This window comes from Neovison vison, chromosome 13, assembly GCF_020171115.1.
Source record: "Neovison vison isolate M4711 chromosome 13, ASM_NN_V1, whole genome shotgun sequence".
Classification (NCBI taxonomy): Eukaryota; Metazoa; Chordata; class Mammalia; order Carnivora; family Mustelidae; genus Neogale; species Neogale vison.
Window position 1 is genome coordinate 107509785 of NC_058103.1, and position 26631 is coordinate 107536415.

General features: G+C 38.1%; 1 protein-coding gene across 1 annotated transcript in view; it reads left to right on the forward strand.

Annotated features, from left to right (window-relative positions):
- The first annotated feature begins 4369 nt into the window (after nt 1–4369).
- The window catches only part of ADAM10 (ADAM metallopeptidase domain 10), a 133810-nt gene continuing 111548 nt past the window's right edge, over nt 4370–26631 (forward strand). The window contains exon 1 of the mRNA XM_044230393.1: nt 4370–4687. Coding sequence (XP_044086328.1) covers nt 4633–4687 — 55 coding nt within the window. The 5' untranslated portion in view covers nt 4370–4632. The remainder of the gene's footprint in view (nt 4688–26631) is intronic.

A 26631-nucleotide genomic window follows, 5' to 3' on the forward strand; every position in this document is an offset into this window, starting at 1 on the left:
TTAATGATGGTTTGGAACTACTGACTATATTTTTGAACTTATTAATGTTGGAGAAAAACTGTAATTCATTCGTCAAACTGACAAAGAAGCATACTTTTGACGTATGTAAAGGGTAAAAATTAAAAAAATATAAAGAATAAAAAGTATAGGTATGCCGATTTATTAGTAGTAATGATACTACTAATACTCATATTCCCTAATTCAGCCTATTCAAACAGGATGCCAAATAGATAAACATTATCTAGTTAAATACCACCAGGAAGTGTGGTGCATAAACATTGAATCTCGGAACACTGAAAAAAATAAAATTAAATTAAGATGTTAAAAAAAAAAAGAAAAAATATCCCACCAGAAAGTTCTAGTTAATGAAATACACGTTTTTTCCTCCCTATTTGCCATATGAGTATGTTCTGGAAGTAGATAGTGGTAATGGTTATACAGCAATCTGCATTTACTAAATGCCACTGACTCGTGTACTTTTATTTATTTAATTTCATTTTTTTCCCAGCTTTATCAAGTAATAAGCAACATACAACACTGTGTAAGTTTAAGGTGCATAATGTGTTGATTTGATACACATATACTGCAAAATGATTAACAGTGGGGTTAGTTAACACCTCCATCACCTCACATAATTACCATTTCTTTTTTGTGTTGATAACATTTAAAGTACACTCTCTTAGCAACTTTCAAGTAAATAATATAGTATTATTAACTAAAGTCACCATGCTGCTTATTAAAGATTCATTACTAACTCATCTTATAATTGGAAGTTTGTACCTTTTTTTTCCTTTTTTAAGATTTTATTTGTTAAAATAAAATAGATCACAAGAGATCACAAGAAGGCAGAGAGGCAGGCAGAGAGATAAGGAGGGGAAGCAGGCTCCCTGCTGAGCAGAGAGCACAATGCAGTGCTCCATCCCAGGACCCTGAGATCACGACCCAAGCCAATGGCAGAGTCTTTAACCTACTGAGCCACCCAGGTGCCTCTCTAAGTTTGTACCTTTTGACCAATATTTCCCTCCCATAAACTCCAGCCCCCGGTAACCATCATTTTATTCTTTGTTTCTAAGTGTTTGGCTTTTTTAGATTCCATATATAAGGAAGATCACATGGTATCAGATCTCTGTCTGACTTATTTCATTTAGCATAATGCCCTCAGGGTTCACCCGTGATGTGGCAAATGGCAGGATTTCCTTCTTTGTAATGGCTGAATAATATTCTGTCATATATATGTATTATATATACATATATATGCACTATATGTTATATATATCTTTATGTTATATATATGTATATGTATATGCACACACACACGCATATATTTTTCTTTAAGATTTTATTTATTTATTTGACAGAGAGAGATCAAAGTAGGCAGAAGGCAGGCAGAGAGAGAGGGGGAAGCAGGCTCCCCACTCAGCAGAGAGCCCGATGTGGGGTTCGATCCTAGGACCCTGAGATCATGACCTGAGCCAAAGGCAGAGGATTAACCCACTGAGCCACCCAGGCGCCCCATATTTTCTTATCCATTTATCCATGCAGATACCCTTACCTTGTTTCCATGTTGTGGCTTTTGCCAATAAAGCTGCAGTGAACATGGGAGTGAAGATATCTCTTCAAGATCCTGATTTTATTTCCTTTGGATGTATACCTGGAAGTGAGGTTGCTGGAACACATGGTAGTTCTATTTTTAATTTTTTTTAAAAGATTTTATTTATTTATTTGACAGATGGAGATTACAAGCAGGCAGAGGCAGGCAGAGAGAGAGGAGGAAGCAGGCTCCCTGCTGAGCAGAGAGCCCGATGCGGGTCTCCATTCCAGGACTCTGAGATCATGACCTGAGCCGAAGGCAGCGGCTTAACCCACTGAGCCACCCAGGCGCCCCTATTTTTAATTTTTTGAGGAACTTCCAAATTATTTTCCACAGTGGCTGCACTAATTTACCTTCCTACCAACAGTGCATATGGGATCCCTTTTCTTCACATCTTTGACAGCACTTATATCTACTGTCTTTTTGAAGATAACCATTCTAATACTGAAGATTGTGGCTTGGATTTGCATTTTCTTTTCTTTTCTTTCTTTCTTTTTTTTTTTTTTAAGATTTTTATTTATTTATTTGACAGAGAGATCACCAGTAGGCAGAGAGGCAGGCAGAGAGAGAGGAGAGAGGAGGAAGCAGCCTCCCTGGCTGAGCAGAGAGTCCGATGAGGGGCTTGATCCCAGGACCCTGAGATCATGACCTGAACCAAAGGCAGAGACTTTAACCCACTGAGCCACCCAGGTGCCCCGGATTTGCATTTTCTTGATGGATAGTGTTTTACTATTGAACATTTGGGTATCTTCTTTGGAAAATTGTCTATTTAGCTCCTCTGCCTATTTCAAAAACATTCTTAAAATTTATTTTTTATTCAAGTATAATTAACATACAGTGTTATATTGGTTTCAGGTATACAATATAATGATTCAATAATTCTATACATTTCTAGTGCAATTAGTGGGTCATATGGTAATTCTATTTTTAACTTTTAAAAAAAGATTTAAAAAATTTTTAAGTAATCTCTACAGCCACCACGGGGCTTGAACTTACAACCCCTAAGATCAAAAGCTGCATGCTCTACTGACTGAACTAGCCAGGCACCTTGACTTTTAACCTTTTGAGGAAACTCCATACTGTTTTCCATAATGGCTGCTCCAATTTGCATTCCTACCAACAATGCAAAAGGGCTTCTTTTTCTCCACATCCTTACCAACACTTGTTATTTCTTCAGTTTTCTACTTGTATCATTCTGATATAAAGTGATTTTTCATGGTGGTTTTTATTTGCATTTTCCTGATGATTAGTGATGATGAGCAACTTTTCATGTGTTTGTTGGCCATCTGTATGTCTTCTTTGGAAAAATGTCTATTCATGTCCTCTGCCTATTTTTATTTTTATTTTTTTAAAAATTTATTTATTTATTTGACAGAGAGAGCAAGAGAGGGAACATAAACAGGGGGAGTGGGAGGGAGAAGGAGGTTTCTCCCTGAGCAGGGAGCCCAGGGCTCCACCCCAGGACTCTGGGATCACGACCTGAGTGGAAGGCAGATGCTTAAGAACTGAGCCACCCAGACCCTCCCCTCTGTCTATTTTTAAATTGGATAGTTTGTTTCTTTGCTGTTGAGTTGTATGAGCTCTCTATTTATTTTAGATACTAACTTCTTATCATATATATGATTTACAAATATCCTCTCCTTGTGTAGGGTGCGTTTTCTTTAAGATTTTATTTATTTATTTGACAGACAGAAATCACAAGTAGGCAGAGAGGCAAGCAGAGAGAGAGGAGGAAGCAGGCTCCCTGCTGAGCAGAGAGCCTGACGTGGGGCTTGATTCCAGGACCCTGGGATCATGACCCGAGCCAAAGGCAGAGGCTTTAACCCACTGAGCCATAGGGTGCGTTTTCATTCTGCTTATTGTTTCTTCGTGCAGAAGCTTTCAGTTTGATGTAGTCCCACTTATTTGGCTCTTGTTGCTTGTGCTTTTGGTGTCATAATAAAAAAAAAATCACTGGCAAGACCAATGTCAAGGAGCCTCTTCCCAGTTTTCTTCTTGAAGTGTTACAATTTCAGGTCCTTTGTTTAAGTCTTTAATCCAGGAATATGATTTTAAAGAACTAAAGTGAGTTACTGAGAAACCAAACATAAACCAAACACGAGCTTCAAAGAAGTTGGGGTGAAGATCATAGAGTTCTCTTGAGAGCTGGGAAAAGGAGAGTGGTAAAGAAGACGTATTTTGGGCAGATTTAGGACCGTATGGTTTAAACTGCGGGCATTTAGAACGGCCAAAGCGTGATCTGCGACAAATTTGTAAAGAATTCAGAAAAAAAACTGCCACAGGCTCTGTCTTTCCTTTCTGGAATTGAAGGCTTTTCATCTGTTTTGATCACTGGTGGCTGTCGCTTGTTGGGACTTTACTTTCGCTGTCTTGGACCACAAGAGGCAGAAAAGGAAGAAATAAAAAACCTTTCTTCCTTGCGAAGTTAAGAAGAAGAAAGCGGCCTCTTAACATCTTTCACTCTTCATTTTCGCCTTAGGGACGGTCCTTAACAGTCCAAGAACTAGCGAGCCCGGGAGGCTCTGCGGAGATGCGCTCCCGTCTTGGGGCGGGACCCGGAGAAACCCCGCCTCCTAAACCCAATCCCAGCTCTCCGCCGGCGGACAGGAAGCCGCGGCGGGTCTAGCAGCCCGGGAACCGGCCCTCGCGCGCATGCGCGCGCCCCTGGGGCGCCTGGGGGAGGGGGAGGGGCGGGAGGAAGGGGTGCGGCTGGGCCTGCCGGTTGGGCGCCGCGAATCACGTGGTGAGGAAGGAGGCGGAGGTCCGGGGTTCGGGGGAGGGAGGTAGAGAAGAGGGAAGGAGCGAGGGAAGGAACGCGGGGAAGGGAGGAAGGAAGAGAACGAGGGGGAGGGAGGTCCCTGTTTTGGAGGCGCTGGGAGCTTTGCCGGCCCCTGAAGTGGAGCGAGAGGGAGGTGCTTCGCCGTTTCTCCTGCCGGGGGAGGTCCCGGCTTCCCGTGGAGACTCCGGACCAAGCCCCTTCAGCTTCTCCCTCCGGATCGATGTGCTGCTGTTAACCCGTGAGGAGGCGGCGGCCGCGGAAGATGGTGTTGCTGAGAGTGTTAATTCTGCTCCTCTCCTGGGCGGCGGGGCTGGGAGGTGAGGCACGACCCCGAGCGCCGGGGACGCCTTGACCACGGCGGACCGCGCAGCGGCAGCGGCGGCCGGGTCGAGCGGAGCCCAGTCGCGCCGCGCGGCGGGCGCGTCAGTCAGCCCGGCCGGCCGGCGGCGCCACTCCGGCGCGCAGCGCTCCCCGCTCCCTATTGTCCCCCGCGCCCCGACCGCGTTCCCTTCCGTGGCGGGCCAAGGAGGCTCCGAGCCTCCGCCGAGGCCTTCCCCGCCCCCCACTGCCCCGGCGGCAGGGGAGGCGGGGGTCGCTTCCCAGAGAAGCAGTCTGGAGATCGGAGTTGCCGGGTGTGAGCCGTGGAGCCCAGGCCGGTGGCTCCATCCCTCCAGCCTGTCGCCGGCTGCCGGACGGGCTGCCGCCGTGGGGCTGGCGGTCTTTACCTCCCTCCTTCCGCCCCCAGCTTCTGCCGGGTGGCGGATTCCGGAGTCCGCTCCACCGCGGGGAAGCGCCGCGCAGGCTCGTGGGAAGTTGCAATGTGTGCGGCGGGGCTGGTGTATTGTTCTTTACCGGGCGCGGCGATCCAGACTGACCCGGTTCTGCAGAGGGGTCGCCGGTGTAGGGGTAACCGTGGTCCTCTGCTTTTCTGAGAAGAGTCGCTTCGGCTCTTTATAGAGCCCTGCCTCTGCCCGAGTGTATGGAGAGAGCTCTCAGGAGGGTGTGTTTATGTTCAGTGAAAACATTCTGTTGCCCAGGGGAATGGGTTTGGTGGGGAGGAAGAGGTAAGCCGTTTCGGGATGTTATTTGACCCGCTGTTTGGTTTGGGTCTCTTAGAGGGACAAGTCCCTGGGTGACCCAACTTGAGTTTTCCTAAGCTCTCAGGTGGAGTAGACGTACAGTGTAGTTAGTGAGTGTCAGACGGTGGCAACTCCCCCCACCCCCCAAATTGGAGTTAAATTTACTTTAAGCAGATAATCACTTGATAACTCGGGTTTTGAAGACGATTTTTCTGATCCTAGACAGCTGCATAATTTTGTTGTTGTGTCAAGTGCTTTATTTCAGGTAAAGTTTTTTACGTGCCCCAAAGTATACTTAAAAACCTCAAATATGTTTAAGGTAATTGAATTGAAAAATTTACCGGAATGCTTCCGATGAGTATAGTCTAATTTGATAATTTATATTTTAGGTAGTGTATTGTTTCTGTTCTTCTTTGTCACTTTAACTTATGATTGCAGAGCCAAGCATGTTTTTGTCCTGAGTTCTACTTAGTCTGAGAATGATGCTTTGTAGGTACACTTTTGTTGTAGTTTGTGGTGTTCATTTGCTAGATGTACGCTTTAGATTAAGAGTTTCTAGAAGATGTTTAGTTTTAAGAGTATTGTGTGCTCGAGACCCTTTATAAGGGCCTTTTTATAACATTTGTATTTATGTTCAGAATGTGACTTCCAGCAAATCATTACTTCTGCCTGTTACCACTATTTGTGATTATAGTCAGGTGTTAGACTCTTGATTTCTGTTAGGTGGTACAAAGTAAGACAAACACATGAAGTACTGTAAATTGCTGAGGAGTGATAGTATATAAAATGACCTTTGTTTTTAAGTGTGAAACAATCAGAATATAAATTGGTGTAGCCTGATGGCTGAAGAAGAAGTAAATTAACAGCATAACTTTTTTGGGTTAAGATTCTTGGCACACAAAAATCTAAATTCAGAACTCTGGTGTCATTTATAAAGTATCATTTTGCATTAAACATTAAAGCATTAGTTCTTATACATTTAAGCAGAACTTTTAAAAAAAGACAGTAAAACATTCATTTTAAAATTAGCATCAAGATTGTAGCCTTTGGGTACATGGAGATATTTGTAATTTTATTGTAATATATACTATTTTTAAATATGAATCTGAGCTATTTGTAACATATACATAGAAATTGGTTGGAATTTCTAAATATTTGTGTTTCAAATTTCAAAATATTTGTGTTTTTGAATATTTTAGAGAGTTGTCTTTTCTCTTTAAAAATTAATTGATATGCTTGAGAGGACAAACGATATTTTAGCTCTAGTAGTCAATTCAATACAATAGTACTTTGGTTTGATGAAATCACAAATAAAATGAAGTTTAGAGTATGGCATGTTTTTTATGTTTAAAAATTTGGCATAAATCCTTTGTTTTGTACCATGCATTCTTTAGAAATAAGTTTTCTGGAAGTTTGGCCAAAAGTATTAAAAGTATCAAAGCTTAAGGTTAAACGATTTCTCTCACTTCTACCAGCAAATAAGGGTCTATGAATTTAATGAGACAGATTTGTCTCTGTCTTTAAGGAGTTCTGCCTCTTCATCTTTTTAGTTGGAGATTGATAATCCAGTCAGCTGTATCATTTTAAGGCCCATTCAGGCATCCTCTACGTTAACTCTATCTTTTCTGTATACAAAGAACCTCTCTGAGTAGCAGGTGTTGAGGGAAACGGCCATAGAAGGCGCCTCTGTTTTCTGATGGTTTTTTTTTTTTAATAACTTATTTATGATCTTCAAGGGTGTTTATTTAATAATTATCTGATTTCTTAAATTTTTCAAAGGACTTGCAGGGTTAAGGAGGGGGAGTAAGGGACATTTCTATGATGTCTATTTTGTTTCTGATACTGTTGTTAGGAGTTCACTTTTCAGCATTTCTGAGAGAGTGGTGGTATTTTACAGTTGAAGAAATAGGCTTAAAGAAATGATTTCTTTAGCATTGCCCACCTGCTCAGTGGTGAATTAGACATTCAAACCCAGGCCAGCTTGACCTCAAGGCCTGAACTTTTTACCCGTTGCCCCCTCATAACCTTTTGAAAGCGGTTTTCACACATTAGCTTAAAGGTGGCCTCTGGACTGAACCTACCTTAGAGATGTGTTTTGTTTGATTCACAGCATCTTTAGGTTTCAACTAGTTAACAAGATCTAAAAAATGGGAAATTCCTAATGAAATTCATAGACTTTTAGATTTTTCTTTCTTTCTTTCTTTTTTTTTTTTTTTGAAAGGATTGGAAACCCAGGTTCTTGGGCTGCATTCCCATTGTCTATAGCAGAGTGGTAGAGCAATAGCTGTCCTCTTTAGACTGGGCACGTGCTTACCAGTCAGTGCAGTTACTGTTATTCCTACTGGCAATACACTTGGCCTACTTCACTCATTTTTGTCACCTGTGTGGATCCTGTATGTTATTTGCGTTTCTGCCTCAGCTTCATCCTGCATAGATGGATCGATTCTTTTAAAAATGTTTTTTTGTCTGTGACCTCTTACCCAACTTTTAATATGTTTTTTAATTCTTTATTTTTAAGTGGTTTTTAAAAAAGATTTTATTCATTTATTTGACAGAGACAATGAGAGAGGGAACATAAGTATGGGGAATGGGAGAGGGAAAAGCAGGCGGAATTCCTGCTGAGCAGGAAACCTGATGTGTGGCTCGATCCCAAGGACTCCAGGTACCATGATTTGAGCAGAAGGCAGATGCTTAACAACTGAGCCCCGCAGGAGTCCCTATTTATACAGTAGTTTTAAAACTTTGTTAAAAGCTGTGGCATACTCTATTCTTTTTATTTAGTATAAGATTAATAAATATTTTAAAAATCCTCTTTTCATAGTAACAATTTGAAGGTCTTAAAGAATGATGGTTCTCATTTTTCCAAATCACTTTATCTCAATGAGCAAATAAGCCATTTCTTTTTCTACTTGGATGAAACTCACAGAAAAAAAACAGTTGGGGGTCTTGCAAGTAAAAACTTAGGCTCTTTTTCTTTTAAGATCAGGTCATGAGCATAAACCCTGCCTTTGAAATTCATAAAATGAAATGAAATAATGCATTCAACAATAAGCTACATTTTCCAACATTGTTGGGAAATGAATGACAGGTTCAGATCGGAGAAGATTCCCAGATAAGTCTCTGGGACCAGACTTGTAAAATTTTGGCAATTTTTGATGAAGTTTTTCTAAGATATACTTACACATTTACTGTGTTCTTGAAATGGGCTGACTTCAATCTTTTTTTTTTTTTTTTAAGATTTTTATTTATTTATTTGACAGACAGATCACAAGTAGGCAGAGAGGCAGGCAGAGAGAGAGAGGAGGAATCAGGCTGCCCACTGAGCAGAGAGCCCGATGCGGGGCTCGATCCCAGGACCCTGGGATCATGACCTGGCCGAAGGCAGAGGCTTTAACCCACTGAGCCACCCAGGTGCCCCGACTTCAATCTTTCTTAAATGATTGGAGTTTAGTGTAAAGAACAGCTATTATTGTTCTGGCCTCTTTTGTAGTTTCTGGCTTTCCCCCCTGCCCTGAAACAATTGAAATGAGTATTCTAAATTTATTCTAGTGATTGTGCTTTTTAGTCTATCTAGTTTCAATAGTATTTCCAGCTTTTTGGTTAAAATTTCTGGCTTTCTTGCAAACCTTGAGAATATCACTTCCTAATTAGTTGGTGTTCACTTTTTAAAAAATTGTATTTGTTTATTTGAGAGCGAGCATGCACAAGCCAGGAGGGGAGCGGTGGGGTTGGGGTGGAAGGGGCAGAGGGAAACCTGGCTACCTGCTGAGCAGGGAGCTGGAAATGGGGATTGATCCCAGGACCCCAAGATCATGACCCGAGCTGAAGGCAATTGCTTAACTGACTGAGCCACGCAGGGACCCCTAAAAGTTTATTTTTAATGTGTATGTTTTGGCTTGTGTAGTTTAGTGTTGAGGTTCCCTTTTCTGAACATTTAGGATAATGTACTAATGTATTTTGGTAGTTAAAATGAGGCAGGGTGGAATGGAGAGAAAAAACCTGATAGATAACCAGGAAGACAAGCCAAATAAAACACAAACTCATTTGGTTGTAGGTAGATCCTTTTCTATATCTGAATCATGAGTACTTTGGTTCCAAACTAGTATACTAGATTATTGATATTAAATATACCTGAAAATGTGCAATTGTAGTATCCTCTGCAGGAATGCAAATTGTAAGTCATGAAAAATATTCTCAGTATTTAAAAGGAGCAGTTAGGTAAGAGGTAGATGACAGAGGCTCCGGATACTATGATACCGTGTTTTATGGTTAGTTTGTAGTAAGGTAACTGTTGTGTGTTACAGATTTGGTTGAGTTTGTGATTGCATAAAGTTAAATTGTCTGTCTTTGAATTGTATCACATTCTAATGGTTAGAAAACTTTTGCCAAAGTTGGAGGTGTATTTTGGGGATGGCCTAATTTAAAATATATACGTGGAGTAACAAAAATGGAATTTGTGTGTGTGGAGAAGCTGTTGGGCAGGGCAGGTAGTCACTGGATATAGCTGCTAACACAAGTTTCCAGGAGAGGACTATGTGGTCACTAACTGGGGGAGAGAAACTGTAGATGCACAAAGCCGTGGAAGGAAGAATGCAGTGGTTTCAAATCTAAGCCCCAAGTCATAGGGCAGATGCTCTAAATTCTAGGAATTGATTTGCATTTGGTCTATTTGCACGTGGGCAACTCTGTGTGACATGCTTGGGTAAGGAGCCTCAGGTTTTGTGTATTTTTTTTTTTTGTTATTGTTTGTTTTGTTTTTTGTTTTGGAGGAATTGATTTATTTAATGATTATTAGTGATTCTTCCAAGCAACTCTAAAATGCCTACTTTTGTGAATAAAAATTCAGTAGTGGTAATTCTAACTAGTTTATCTGTTAATCTTTATACTGGGAAAAGAAAGCTGTTAATCTTTATACTGGGGAAAAAAGTGCTAATAAGAATAAATGGGAAAACTGTAATAATCCTGCCAGTTCAATTCCTATGAGGGCAGTAATACTGATATCCAGCAGTGTGAAGGTTTTGCCTTGGTACTGTGGAGAGAGTCCTGTCCAACTAGGTTGCAAGAAACAGCAATACTGAGAATTGTTCTTAGAGAATGTAGATTCCCTTGGATACTGGGTGAATTCATTCTAAAGCTATTATAATTCCAAGTAAACAGTGTGAGAATGTGTACAGCGGGAACGTTGCTGTTTAGTCACCGGTTTATTGTATGTCTGTGGTTAGTAGGAGTCATGAAGCTATAGTCTTGAGTGAGAAGTAAAAAAACAGAGTTTGTCAGCATAGACAGAAATGCCGAGATGTAAAAATACAGTTCCAATTATGTATTATAGTTGCAGTTGAAATGAGGATTTATTTCCCCAGTTGGGGAAAGGTTTTTGAGAAAAGTGGATGGCATAATAGTCTAGTAAGGTGCTTGTAGGTTTTCTTTCCTGGAATGGAGTCTCCATGGCCATGATAGCCAGGACTCCAAATATTCATATTCTAGACCATTATAACTGCAAGGTAGAGTGTTACGGAATGTTGGTTGGAGTCCATGTAGAGGAGTTGGAATATGATACAAGTAAGGAATAAATTAGTTCCTTGATGAATTGTGTGTTTGAGTTCTGTATTAGAATAGCAATTATAGAAGTAAATAAGGATAGAAAAGAAATCTCATGGAAGAAAAATTGATAAAACTTGGCAGAAGTTTAACATGAAGCTAATAAAATTTACTGAAGGCTCACTGTGTGGAATTTAGATTTCAGAGTTTGTTGCATTGGAGAGAATGTGTTTTCATCAAACTTAGAGGACTTAAGTCTTTGAAGTTGAAAATAAGGCATCTTAAAGTTTTGAATCTATGTAGGTTCTAGTTAGGGATGTGTGTCATAGTCAGGGATTTTATCCGACTTGCAATCTAATATTTTTGTTAGGGATTAGTTAAAACTTTGCATAGTCTTTCAGAAATATGTGGCTCCACATTTGGGAAGAACTGCTCTAGAGTTGTGAGGCAGAAGTTTGGTGAATTTGGAGTGGAGGGGAGAGGTTAGTGTTTTGGGTTTTGTTTTGTTTATTTTTGGTTAAAGTAGGTTCCACATCCAGTGTGGAGCCCTGCGCGCGGGGCTTAAACTCATGACCCGGAGATCAATACATGAGCTGAGATCAAGAGTCAGATGCTTAAGTGACTGAGCCACCCAGGCGCCTGGGAGAGGTTAGAATTAAAGATGTGTTAACAAGTATATTTTTGCAGGTGTGTATTTGTTATTAAGTTGGAATTAGGCTCTTTGGCAAATGCACATATATGATTTTCAGAGCAGAATTTTCTTTTTTTTTTTTTTAATTTTTATTTATTTGACAGAGAAATCATGAGTAGGCAGAAGTAGGCAGAGAGAGAGGGGAAGCTGGCTCCCTGCCAAGCAGAGAGCCCGATGTGGGGCTCGATCCCAGGACCCCAAGATTATGACCTGAGCTGAAGGCAGAGTCTTAACCCACTGAGCCACCCAGGCACCCCCAGGGCAGAATTTTCTATCCATCTTTGCTTGCATGGATGATGGTAAGGGATACAATACACATATTTGAACTTTGTATTTAGTTTTCTTAAGAATATAGATGGAGTCCTATACTTATGAATTGAATGGGATATTACTTTGCTACCTCTTTTTCTAGGAGTTAATTGGGATAAGTTTGTAAAAATGCTGGAGGCTGTAAAATGTTATACAGATATTATAAAGATTATGTTGTTTCCAGGCCTACTTTCATTTGGAATCTATTAGTTTCAAAATATAGATGGATAAAATGTATTTCTAGAAATTGAAATGCTAGAAAGTTGATACCAAGCATTAGAAAATAGAGCTTAAGAAAATCCATAATTCCTTTCCACAATTTTGTCATTTTAGTATTAATAATTAATTAAAATTAATCACTATTAATATTAATATATTATTTTAAAAATACTTATTAATAACAAATTGCCTGGTAGTATTTATGCAGTTTTTTAATCCTTCAAAAAATTAATGTGTAGTTAAAGTGTATATGCAGAGCAGACACTGAAATATTTAGAGTCTAGAGACAGTTTTGGTTGTCATACCTGGAGAGATGCTCCTGGTGTCTAGTGGGTAGAGGCCGAAGATACTGCTAAACATCTTAAAATGCACAGGACAGCCCCTCACAGCAAAGATTTGTCTGGCCAAAATGTTAGTAGTGCTGAGAGTGAGAAACCCTGCTCCAGAGGAAATTTGAGTCTTTTTTACCATTCTTTCTTTATTTTTTAAAATTTCTGATAGCTTCTGTCTTAACTGATTACTCAAGTTTCATAAGCTTCCATATTTCTATCCTGTTGAAACCTTTTTCTCCTAGTGTTCTTTGTGCTGCAGCTCTGAAAAATTTGCTCTATCCTTTACCTTCTAGCAGTTCCCATTCTTCATCTTCTAGTTTGTGGCTGGGAAGTAAATCTGATTCTGTTAATTATTTTATAATAGTAATTGAATGACTGAGAACTCAGTGAGGATTATTTCAAAACCAGAACAAACCAATTATTCGTTAGAAGAGCCATAGATTGGTAGGATTTTAGTTTCTGTGGGGTAGTTTTGAGAGACTCAGCCAGCAGCTTTATAATTCTATCTTCAGAATTAGTTCTACTCAGTTTCAACTTTTCACAAAATATTTTCTTCAAAATATTAATGCATAAGTTCTCAAAGGCTTTCATATCTTTTTTATAACTCTATTCTCCCTTCCTCTTATTATCATCATTAACACCTTTGGCAGAATTGTTTTATTTGCACATCTAAATTTCCTGGAAGGAGGTAGAGGTAGATGCTTTGGGGCTTCATAAGGGAGAAGGGTGAAGTAATGAGAATGGGTTTAGGATGAAATGTGGGTGTGTGGTAGACATACACCAGCAGGGGAGTTGTGGCTGAACCCATTGTGTGTGTGTGTGTGCGCGCCCGCGTATTTTATTTAGGTAGGTTGAAAGTCGCTGTCCCTTACATGGGTTACTGTCTATACGTGTGGCTGCACTTTTTGAAATGGTATAAAGGCATTTCAGATGAGCCTAGAAATCTAAATATGTACATGTTTCATTTTTGAATTTGTTAAGTTGTAGTTCATACATTAGTGTTAGAGATTTAATACATTCAGTATTAACTAATTTAAAAAAGAGCTGATTTTTAAATTATTTTAACTGTTATTTTAACTTCTGAGCCAGCTAGCCTCATTTTTAGAAACCAGCTCATCTCAAAAAGTGGGTGTTTTGAAATATGCTTTTAATTGTAGGACATACCCTATTGTCTTGAACTGCCATTGAAACTGCTGGGTGTAGGTATTTGCTTGTAGAACATTATCTGACTCATTTCTAGTGAAGAAGTTGATACTGTGTCTTAAGTTTGAAGTCACATTGTAGAAGTAACTTTTCCTTTTCTTTTTAAGATTTTATTTATTTACTTGACAGAGAGCACAAGCAGGGAGAGCTGCAGGTAGAGGGAGGGGGATGAGCAGGGAGCCCAGTGCAAGGCTGGATCCAAGGACCCTGGGATCATGACCTGAGCCAAAGGTAGACGCTTAACTGAATGAGCCAACTAGGCCCCCCAGAAGTAACTTTTCTAAGAATACAGTAAAGGTACTTACATATATTGCTGAAATATAGGACATGATAGTTCCTAGAAGTCTGCCTTTGTCATACAAGAGAACAGTTTTGTTAGTGGTATTTACTGCTTCAAGATCAGAGTGAGTATATATCAAATATAAGAAGCATTGGTCAACACAGTGTGATGTCTAAGATAAAGTTGATGACTCAAGTTTCTCAGGAAGGAAATACACTTTTATGTTGGGGAAAAATGCTCTTGGTACTTAATTTTAGAATTATACAAGTGAAAAGTCTGTTGAAAACAACTTGATTACAAGTAATTTTTCTGAGGAATGGAAATGTGCCAGCCTTAGCTTCTTACACATCCTCTCATTTATTGTAATTGAGTTTTTCTGTAAATAGGAAGATCTGTAATGTCAAAACATGTTTGCTGATTTTTCTGCCCCATTTTTAAAATTGTAGAATAAAGTTTCTTTGATATGGAAAAGAAAGTGTGTTATGTACTTTTGCTATTCCACACAAAGATGATGATATTGACCTACCATTAGCAAGGTATATTCTGATTATTTTTTCATCTTGTTATTAATGAAATTTTTATTCTTTGTTTTTGTCCTAATCTTATATTTAATTTAGATTGGAACAGAAGCTTGTAGGCTTTGGATTCAGAAGCTGGGAAGGAAGCTTTTGTTTGCAGAATCCATAGAAAGTAAGATGCTACCTACCCATGAAAAATGGAAAATATTCATAATGTCTAGCATTCATGGAATTTTTATTATATGCCAGGCACTGTTTTTTGGGCATTTTGTGTATTATCCCAATCTTTACAACATCTCTGTACGATAGGTTCTGTTATTTTCATTTCACAAATGTGGGAGCAGGATCAGAGAGAATAACTTCTTCAGTGTCAGAGAAGTCATATAGCTATTTGAGAAAACCAGGATTTAATCTCATCAGTCTGGCTGCAGAATTCATGCTCTTTTTTTTTTTTTTTTTTTAAAGATTTTTATTTATTTATTTGACAGACAGAGATCACAAGTAGGCAGAGAGGCAGGCAGAGAGAGAGAGAGGAGGAAGCAGGCTCCCTGATGAGCAGAGAGCCTGATGTGGGACTCGATCCCGGGACCCCGAGATCATGACCTGAGCCGAAGGCAGCGGCTTAACCCACTGAGCCACCCAGGTGCCCCAGAATTCATGCTCTTAAACACCATAGTGCCTCTGAGAAACATACTTCATGCTTTGAAAGGCATTGTATAGTGAGATTGTTAGATTCTGCCTTTGTACAAAGATTGAATTATTTTGCCATCAGTTTAGACTCTTTATACTTATAATATTTGAGCCATTTGGCTTTTGGTCCATCAAGTGTTTTTTTTTTTCCTTTACATTAGAAGATGTTTACAATTAAAGAGAGGAAATAACCTGATACGACATTTTATTCATAATACTATATCAATTTTGTCATAAATTTGTGTATGTTCATTTTTTAAAAGCTTGAGGATACACAATAAATCTCTGGATGGTGAGATATAAGTTATGTGTTTATGCAGTAATCAGGAAGCAAGTATTTTTAAGTTTTTATTTTTAAATATTTTATTTTATTTGATAGAGAGAGATCACAAGCAGGCAGAGAGAGAGGAAGGGAAGCAGGCTCCCTGCCGAGCAGAGAGCTCGATGTGGGGCTTGATCCCAGGACCCTGTGATCATGACCTGAGCCAAAGGCAGAGGATTTAACCCACTGAGCCACCCAGGTGCCCTGAGGAACCAAGTATTTTTTTAAAGTAGATTATCTATAGTAAAAACCAGTGTCCAAAGTCACCAGACTTTGAAAAAACTTACAGGAAATAAAAATACTATTCTCAAACTGTAAAAAGGGAGATACTTTCTGAGTTCTCCAGTGGCAAGGAGACCAATTTATGTTTTTTTCTGCTTTTTAGAACTTGCTGGTCATTTTTCTACTACTCTTGCAAGTAGGTAATTTTATGGTATTCCTTTACTTCTCCAGCTTTTTTTTTAAATAAGTTTTGAAATTAGTTGTGTTTTTTCCATTTAATAGATCCAATCCAGTTATCCTTTACCAACTGTATACATAGACATTTACTCAATATATATTTTTTCCTAACTTCGTATCTTAAAAGCTTCTATTCTTTCTGAGAGGTTGGAAGCATATATAGTCCAATTAACATTTGTATACCTTTGATCTAAATCTATTAATGGTTATCTATTGCCATGATTGCTTTATTGCTCATTTAAAAAATATGTGAAAAAATATGTATTTATTTATATGTATCTTTTCCTCTGAACCAGTTGAAAGTAAGTTGTACCACTAAAGACTTCATTATGCATCTCATGAGATTAATGACATTGTCTTACACAGCTAATAAGATAACTTCTCTTTTTAAGTGTGGGATGTTCAAATTTCCCATGAAGCTTCTAAGTACTAGGCACCATGTGAATTTATTACATGCTACCTGAGGGCTAGATTTCTGTCAACTACAACTAAGGACCAGAAAATAAAATGTTGTTGGGATGCTTTTATGTATGGGTAAAATAAAGTAATAGTAGAGAAAGGAGGAGACATTGACAGAATATTGCAGGATGGAAATATTTTATGTAGAAACAATGGCACAATAACATAATAACCTATAGGTTATCCCATTGTTATGAGGACGTCTTAGGATAAAGATATTAATGATGATGAGCCTGGCTCAAGAAGATATTAAAGTAGAGGAAAAAATTAATAATTGTTCAAATGAAAAGCTATTTGGAGATAGGTAAACTACAGTTCTCTAGAAATTTTCCTCAGTGGAAACTGTCATTTTCCACTGATGTGAGATTACTAACATCTTTCTTGTACTTTAGGTTAAATGTATTTTATTTTCATCATTGTGAGATAACAGATCTGTCTCTCCATTGCTAAGGACTTCACATGAGAAATTAATATTCTATTCTTATTAGAAGGAATAAAAAGGTATAACAGATTGCTGTTCTTTGAGTCCTTCTTGTTAACCTTCCTGTCTTTCATTTTGTCCCTCATGGGTATTATATCAGTGATAAAAAACAACAACAACAACAAACTCCAGGTCTGTATTCAGAGGCAACAACAGAATATTAGTTCTTTTTCATTACTGTTTTTTTTTTTTTTAAAAGATTTTATTTATTTATTTGACAGAGAGAAATCACAAGTAGATGGAGAGGCAGGCAGAGAGAGAGAGGGAAGCAGGCTCCCTGTTGAGCAGAGAGCCCGATGCGGGACTCGATTCCAGGACCCTGAGATCATGACCTGAGCCAAAGGCAGCAGCTTAACCCACTGAGCCACCCAGGCGCCCTACTGTTTTGTTTTTTACTCACAGATTTGTTGGCTGTGTCTCCTTTTGTACAAATCTATTTCCTGTAAATAGAATATTTAAGTTAGAGGAAGAAAAAAGTGTATTATGGGCCACAAATCACATGTAAATTTAAATTGCAACAGACCTTTGGAAGAAGTAGTTTCTGTTCCTGGATTTACTTATTAGTTGCTTTAAACAACCCTTAATATAGTTATGATCCCCCACATTTATTTGTATCTCTGGACCAGACCTCTCCCTTGATTTCCAGCCTCTTGTATCCCAGCTATATATTTGGTTAATGTTTAGTGGGCATCTCAAACTTAACATGTCCAAAAACAAACCTCTGATTCTTCTCACCCCCTGCCTTTTGTAGTCTTTTCCCATCTCAAGAATGGGAGCTCTGTTCTTCAGTTGCTCAGGCCAAAAACTTGGAGTTATCTTTTATTCTTCTTTCTCTTACCCTCTGCATACAGTCCATCAGCAAATCCTTTCAGCTCCTTCTGCAAAGTATGTGTAGACTTTGAATACTTGTCAACTAGTTCCACCTCCACTGCCCTGATTGACATAAGCCAACATCCGTCTCACTTTAATTACTGTAAACCCTGCTAACTGTTCTCTTGTTCTCCCAGTCCTTTTTCAACATAGCAGTTAATGTGATCCTATTCAAAAGTACTCCTTTTGTCAAAACCATCCACTGGCAAATTGTATACTTGAAAATGTTTCAAATAGTGAGTTTTATGTTACGTGAATTGCACCTCAAAAAAAGCAATAGGAAAATAAATAAATTTAAAAAAACCCATTCAGTGGCTTACTATTCTATGTAAAAGCCAGAGTCCTAAGTGGCTTGTGAGGCCCTACGTGATGTTCATTGTATGCTTCTGTCCCCTACGGTACCTCTGCAGTTCTCCCCCTTGTTTGTTTCTGCTCCAGCTACACAGAGCTCTGTAAAAAATGCCAAGCTTGTTCCTGTCTCAGGGACTTTGTCCTTGCTGGTCCTTTTACATGCAACACTTCCCTTCTAGATTCCTGTATTATCTGTCCTCTTAGTTTTTCACTTTTAAATTAAAACTTTTAAAAAATAGTGGTGCAATACACATAACAAAATTTACCATCATAACCATTTTATGCAGTTCAGTAGTGGTAAGTATAGTAGTCCAGCCTTAACCATGGTTTCACTTTCCATAGTTTCAGTTACCTAAGATAGCCCCAGTTTAGAAGTAGATGATCCTCCTGACTTAGTGTCAGAAGGTCAGTATTAGCCTAACTCTGTGTCACAATGCCTGTGTCATTCACCTCACTTTATCTCATCACTTAGGCATTTTACCCTTTCTTAACATCACAAGAAGGAAGTGTGATTACCACACAGTAAGATATTTTGAGATAGAGACCGCATTCACATAACTTTAATTACAGTGTTCTAATTGTTCTGTTTTACTATTAGTTATTGTTGTTAATCTCTCATGGTGCCTAATTTATCAGTTGAACTTTATCACAGGTGTGTATATATAGGAAAGACCGTATGTCTAGGATTGATGCTGTTGTTGTTTCAGTCATTTGCTGGTGGTCTTAGAATGTATCCCTTGCAGATAGAAGGGAAAGACTTTGTTGCATTTGGCTCTCTTTTAAGTCTTTGCTTAGATGTGAGTGAGGTCTCCCATTACGATTACTTCGCATAAGAAGACCAACCCTTTCCTTGGCATTTTGTTTGCTTACCCGGAGAATACACTTATATAGCCGTCTAAAGTTATTTACTTATTTTATTGTCAATCTTCCTTCTCGAGAATAAAACTTCATGAGGTCAGTAACTGTTTTGTCCATTGCTGTATTCCCAGCACCCGAAACAATGGCTAGGATATTACTAAGTGCCGATTATATTATGTGTTAAGTGAACAGATTAATGAATATTGAAAAAATTTTATTTTTTGTGTATTATGTGGGAATCCTAAGTTTCTCAGTATGTCTGGAAAAAAGCCTTGAAAGCTTCTAATTAGCCTTTTTACTTAAATTGACTTTTCTTTTTTTTAAGATTTTATTTATTTGACAGGGAGACAACAAGAGAGGGAACACAAGCAGTGGAAGTGGGAAAGGGAGAAGCAGGCTTCCCACTGAGTAGGGAAGCCAGTGTGGGGCTCTATCCCAGGACCCTGGAATTATGACCTGAACCAAAGGCAGAGGCTTAATGACGGTGCCACCTACGCGCCCCTTAAATTGCCTTTAAAGTGGAATGGAACTATCATTTTTGTTATGTATTAGTGTATTAGTTTTGCTCATTGAGTATTTTTATATGTTCTGTTAATTAACATATAATTATACCTAATATAATTAGGTAGGTTGAATGAGTTAGACTTTTCTCTGTAAAAACCAAGTTGCTTTTTCTCAACTAGTATGTGTTCCTATTTTTAAAAATGTTATTTTGTAAAAGTTTTTTTTAATTATTACTTGTTTTTTATTACTTAAAGTAATCACTACATCCAGTGTGGGACTCAGACCCACAACTCTGAGATCAAGAGCCACATGTTCCACTGACTGAAGCAGTCAGGGCCCCCTCCAAAATGTTATTTTTTGAAAATTTACTTATTTAAGTATTAATCTCTACACCCAGTGGGGGACTTGGACTCATGAGCCCAAGATCAAGAGTTGCAAGCTCTTTCAACCGAGCCAGCTAGGACCCCCTAAAAAAATGTTATTTTTAAAGCATGGAACAGCTTTCATTCATTGTGAAGTTAGGCTCCAAGGGGAAATGTAGAGTGTCTTTATACTTATCTGATTATACTCATTAAAACTTACAAACTTTATTGTCAGCTTGTTAACTTTATGTTAAGATGAAACTTTTCAAAAAATATTTATCTGTTTTATTTGAGAGAGAGAGAGAGAGCGAGCATATGCACACATGTAGGTGAAGGGGCAGAGGAAGAAAATCTTCAAGCATGCTCCCTGCTGAGTGTGGAGTCCCACACAGGGGCCTGATCCCATGACCCATGAGATCATGACCTGACCCCAAACCAGCTGAACCACCAAGGCGTTCCAGGAGCTATGCTTTTAGATAGGGTGACCATAGACAGCTTCTGAAGAAATTGAGTAGATACCTGAGTGAAGTGTGGTGTCCAGCCCTGCTTCTTCCTGCTTGGGAGAAGCTTGGGAGAAGATATTCTAGGCAGAGGGACAATGAGACTAATATCGCCCATAGAGTGAGGGGAGAGTGGTGAGACAGTTATGGGAGTAGAGTAGGGGAATGCAGCCCTTTATAAGTTCATGTTCAGCCCTGTAAATCATGGTTAGGACTCAGAACAGTTGGGAAACATTTTGACATTTTTGAGCAGAGGACAGACATGACATGACTTGAACTGCATCACTCTTGCTTTGTGGAAAATAGAGTGTACAGTGGGGGCAAGTGTGGAAGCAAGGAAGCCAGTTATTTGTCATGGTTTCTGATTGTCTAGAACCTTTTGAACCTTGCTGTGTTTGGCACAAATTTTTAGTCTTATGAATTCCATCTCCCTAATTCAGATTCCCACCCTTTTTCATCTGCAGACAGGACACAGGCATGTAAACTGGTTTTCTGAACTAGGCTGCTCTGATCAGATCCCTCACTGGAGACCTGGATACTGAACTGAGCAGATATGTTTGCTTGCTGAAGTTTTGCTGATAGTATGCATTATTCAGACAGTTTTTTTTTTTTAATTTTATTTTTTAAAGTAATTTCAACACCCATTGTGGAACTTAAACTTCAAAGCCCGGGATTAGGAGTTACATGCTATACCGACTGAGCCAGCCAGATTCCCTGACAGTTTTACCAGATTTTCACTTTATGGTTGTGTCTCTGGTAGAAAAGTGGGCATTGGAGAGGCAGGCAGGGCAGTGTTGGTGTTCTTCAGGTGATATTTTTGGGTTAACTATTTTTTAGTTATTAGTTATTATTAACTATTTTGGGTTAACTATTTTTCAGGTGATATTTTGGGTCATATTGCTGGCTTCTAGGGATACCCGGATAGTCTTGAAGAAGATAAAAGTGGGGAGGATTCCCACATTATTTTCAAGTGATAGAATATTACTTCAAGTAAGAGGATATTGTATGGGAAGTATGGGAATTGATTAAGATGATAATGGAGAATGATCTAGTGTTTATGGAAAAATTCCGAGGTTTTAGGTCAAGTTTCTCATGTAGGTTTTACATGTTGATTTGAGAAAAACACAAAATCTTGGGTTCCTGTTTATGTCTGGTGCTATTCGTGATTTCTCTTAGTTCAAGCTTGGTATTACAAAAGCAGTGATACTGTTAGTACTAGGGCATATATATTTATGTACTGATGTAACCTGGGAGAGTCTAGCAAATAACAATGATCAGGAGTAGAGTATAGATGACTCTTAACAGCCTGAGTTAGAATGGCACAGGTTTACTTCTATGCAGATTTTATTTGATAAATACAGTACAGTACTGTAGATGTAGTTCTTCTTCCTTATGATTTTTAAAAAATATTTAATAATTTATTTAACGGAGAGAGACACAGCGAGAGGGGGAACACAGCAGGGAGAGTAGGAGAGGGAGGAGCAGGCTTTCCACCCAGCAGGGAGGCTGATGCAGGTGTCCATCCAGAACTCTGGGATCATGGCCTGAGCTGAAGACAGATGCTTAACGCCTGAGCCATCCAGGTGCTCCTCTTCCTTATGATTTTCTTAGTAACATTTTCTTTTCTCTAGTTTACTTTATTGTAAGAATACAGTATATGAAATATACTGTATATACAATATACATGTTATACAAATATACAAAATACATGTTAATCGACTATGTTATTGGTAAAGCTTCCTATCAACAGGCCATTATTAGTAGTTAAGTTTTTGGGGATTCCAAAGTTTTATGTGTATTTTCAACATTTACGTGCAGGGGTGTGTGTATCTGTTGGTGCCCCTAATTCCCACATTGTTCAAGGCAGCTTAGAAGGGAATCAGGAAGATCTGCAACAAGGGGAGATCAGATACAAAAGTGAGTAGATCAGAGGCCAAGCTCTGTTCAGATAGAGTTGAGGAGATGGGTGAATATTTAATTGCATCAGTGAGATTTGGTGATAGAACTGCGTTCTGCCCCTGCTTTTTGAGCTTTTGATTAGATGTTAAAGTATAGGAACAAATCTCAGTTGAGTAGGTCCAGACTCTGTATGTGGAAACAGGCAATTTTGTGATATCTGACTGAGCTAAGTAGTGCAGAGGGTTGGAGATTGGCATGGGCTCCTGTGGAGTAAACTGTGCCAATTTCATTCACAAGCTGTGGAAATCAAGGGTATACATATATATTTTCTGGGTCTTTAAAAGGTATGTTCTTATTTGGTATTTTATTATACGATTTTCTGCATCTTAGAGGTACATGTCAGTTTAGGTTTTGAAAGGTCCCTGCCATGTGCTGTATTTTGATATATTTTTTTTCTCTTCAGGTTTTTTTTTGTTTTTGTTTTTTTGTAGACCATTTTACTTCTAGGTAATCTGTGCACCCAGATGGGGCTCGAACCACAACTCTGAGAACAAGCAAGAGTTACATACTCTACAACTGAGCCAGCCAGGTGCACCTCTCTTTAGTTTTTTATAATTACATCAGAAATGTGAATGTGAATGATGGCTTTTCTTGTTTATGATGGGGGTAATAGAATTATTGCAGAAAATCATGAAGTAACTGATACCAGAGTTATCTTCTTGGCACTGCCTCCTATTTGCTAGCCAATAGCAAATAGCCCAGAAACACCTCTGGGCTTGTTACGTATTTCTCAAACCTCAATTTTTGTTAAAAATGGGCTAATAGTTCTTAACTTTGTCTTTCGGGTGGGTTAAATGAAAAAAAAAATGTAGAATACTAGAGAGCCTGGCAGATTGCAGGTGCTCAATGAATTTCATTTATTAGATCCAATTTTAAACATTATTTAAATACTTAAAAATTATCTAATCAAGATTTTTTGTACATAATGAGCTATCAGTATACACTTAAAATAATTAGAATACATTTTATTTTATTTATTTATTTTTAAAAAAGATTTTATTTATTTATTTGGCAGAGAGAGATCACAAGTAGGCAGAGAGGCAGGCAGAGAGAGGGAAGCAGGCTCCCCGCTGAGCATGGAGCCCGTCGCGGGACTCGATCCCAGAACCCTGAGATCACGACCTGAGCCGAAGGCAGCGGCTTAGCCCACTGAGCCACCCAGGCACCCTAGAATACATTTTAAAAATAAAATAGATTTACGTAGTTTTGGATTTTTAACTTCAATTTGAAGATGTGACATGTGAAGTTTTCTTTTAAATGTCTTTTAGCCAGATTTTCATGTGAATTTTATTTTATTTTTTAATTTTTAATTTTTATAAACATATAATGTATTTTTATCCCCAGGGAATAGGAAATTTATAGGAAATTTTAAAATACTATATTTCTAAAATAGGAATGGAAAAAAATAACCTTAGCATTATATTATGAATATATTGTATGATAAAAACTAAAGATATGCTTGTAAAAATCAGCAGAGTAAAAATGCCCTCTACTGTTATTCAGCATGGTTTGTTAGTCCTGGTTAGTGTAGTAAGTTTTAAAAAAAGATAGAATTACAAATAGATGAATAAATTACAAATAGATGAATAAAAGATTTAAGTAAGAGAAGCAGAATCAATAAAGTACCAGCTAAAAAGAGAGAAAATAATATTCTTAGAATTTTGCATGCAAAATCAAGGAGCTCAAAAATCTCCTGCAGAAGCACATGGATCTCAAGTTAGAACCCGTGTTGTAGAGGAAAAAAAGATGGTTTGTAACTAGTCAGTAAGTGCTAAAGTGACTTCCTACGGATTTGATGCCTGTTTTGTAATGTTCTGCCTGTTCAGCTGTGCTGTTGTAGTATGAAAGCAGTGACAGAAAATACATAAATGAACAAACATGTAATTGTGTTGCGAAAACAGGTGGCCTGCTGCATTTGACTTTTGGGTGATTTGCTTCCTCTGTTTTATATTATTTGGGAACTTTTTCTGTGTAACAGGTGGGAACTTTTGGAAACTTTTTACCTGTGGTAACAGGTAAGGCGTTTCTTGCTTAAGTGGTAGCACCTGTGGTAACTGTTAATATACTATTAATGTGTAGATTGAAGCCAGATTTTGGAAAAAAAGATATAGCTGCTAGTAGAAGTCAGGGAATTTCTGTATACAGAAAAGTTGCAGAGCTTCTGAAAGTTGGATGTATATTATAGATCACTGGGAATCATGGTCTCGATAGAGCCTGAGTTGCTTGGGGGATTCCGAAGGGGAGCACAAGATTTTTCATTGCTAACAGTTCTCCAGAAGCTACCCATGCAGCCAGTTCCCAAAACACAATTTGAATAGTATGGTTCTGTGTGTTAAGACTGAAACATCCACAAGCACAGATTTCCGGTATCTGTGTTAATAGTTAATGAATGAACTCATTATTTGAACATGTGGTGAGTAGTAGGCTCCCAGATTTTCTTTTAGCTTTTTAGCTTAAATTTTGAGTTGGAACTTCAACTGCTAAAAAGTTCTTGAAGATGGTGTAGTTTCTACTTTCTCACTGATATTTTCCCTTGATGTTTGTTTTCCTCCGATGTTCTTTTGGTATCTGTGATCACTAGTTGTCACTTAATCTTTTTTATTTCTTCCATTTCTTACTACTTCTGTCTTATTAACCAAAATGTAGTTATTTTTGAATAATGAGTCATTATAGGTTGCTTAGTAGTTTCTTGGAATTGAGTAGAATGTTGATTTCATTAATTTTCCTTAAAGAGGGTAAATTGTAATATTTGAGTTATCTTTGTTTTAGATTCTGGACTTTTGTTTTTGAAAATTTTATAACTTAGGGAAAGGTAAAAGAAAGGCCAGATAGCCATATACCTACCAGTTTGATTCAGCGTTTTTTAAAATTTTGATTGGCTTTATTGAGGTATAATTTCTATACAGTAAACTTCAACAATTAATTTTGAGAAATATATATAGCCATATAACTACTATCACAACATAGAACATTTACATCAATCTATAAAGTTCTCATCTGCTCTTTGCTGTCAGTTGAAAATACTTTGTGATATCCCTTTTGATTTCTACTTTGACCTGTGGGCTGAATAGAAGTGTGTTAAGTTCCTGATATTTGGGGATTTTACCACATACCTGTTACTGATTTAATTGCGCTATGGTCTGAAAACATACTATATAATTTCAGCCTTTTTAAATTTATAGACACATGCTTTATGGCCTAGAAATAAGTTCTATCTTGGTGAATATTCCATATGTCCTTGAAAAGAATATTCTGTTGTTGGGTGGAATGTTTTGTGAATGTTAATTGGATCAAGTGGTTTGATAGTGTTCAAATTTTCTGTATTTTTATTTTTTGTCTCCTTGTTCAATGAGGACTGTTACGATTTCCAACTATAATTATAACTTCTTTAGTTCTGTCAACTTTTTCTTCATGTGCTTTGAAGCTCTGGTATGTGATACACATTTATGTCCTTTTGATAAATTGGGAAATGTCCTTCTTTACCCATAATTTTTTTGTTTTGAAGTTTACTTTGATAATACCTTAGCTACTCCAGCTTTCTTTGGATTGTTGGTATGGAATAACTTTTCCCATCCTTTTTACTTTAACTCATCTTTATTTTTGTGTTTTAAACATCTTTTGTATGGTCTGTATTTACCTGCTCCTTTTCTTAAAAAATGAAAAAATGACTGTCTCCCGTTTGTTTATGTTTAGATCATTTACTTTTTTAAAATATTTTATTTATTTGAGAGAGAGGGAGTGAGAGAGAGAACATGAGCTCGGGGAGGAGCAGAGGAATAGGGAGAAGCCTGCTGTCTGCTCAGCAGGGAGCCTGCTGTGGGCCTCTGTCCCAGGGCTGTAGGATCATGACCTGAGCCAAAGGCAGATGCTTAATTGACTGAGCCATCCAGGGACCCTAGGTCATTTACTTTAAATATATTTATTGAGCTTAAAACAACCATCATACTATTTGTTTTCTTTTATTCCCTTTTCCCCCTTTTCCTGCATTCTTTGGGATTAATTTATTTTAAAAAGATTCTGTTTATCTCTGCTCAATAGCTTATGTGTTATATTTACTATATTTTTTAGAGGTGTTCCTAGGGTATATAATATATATATCAATAACTTATTGTGTACCTTCAAATAATACAAAATTCCATTTCTGTTCTCCACAGTGCTATTGTCGTATATTTTAATTTTGTATGTGTCATAAATGTGACAGTACGTTGTGTTTTTTAAAACAGTCACTTAACTTTTGGAAGGATTAAAAAAAGTTCTTTTTTCTCATATATTCATTA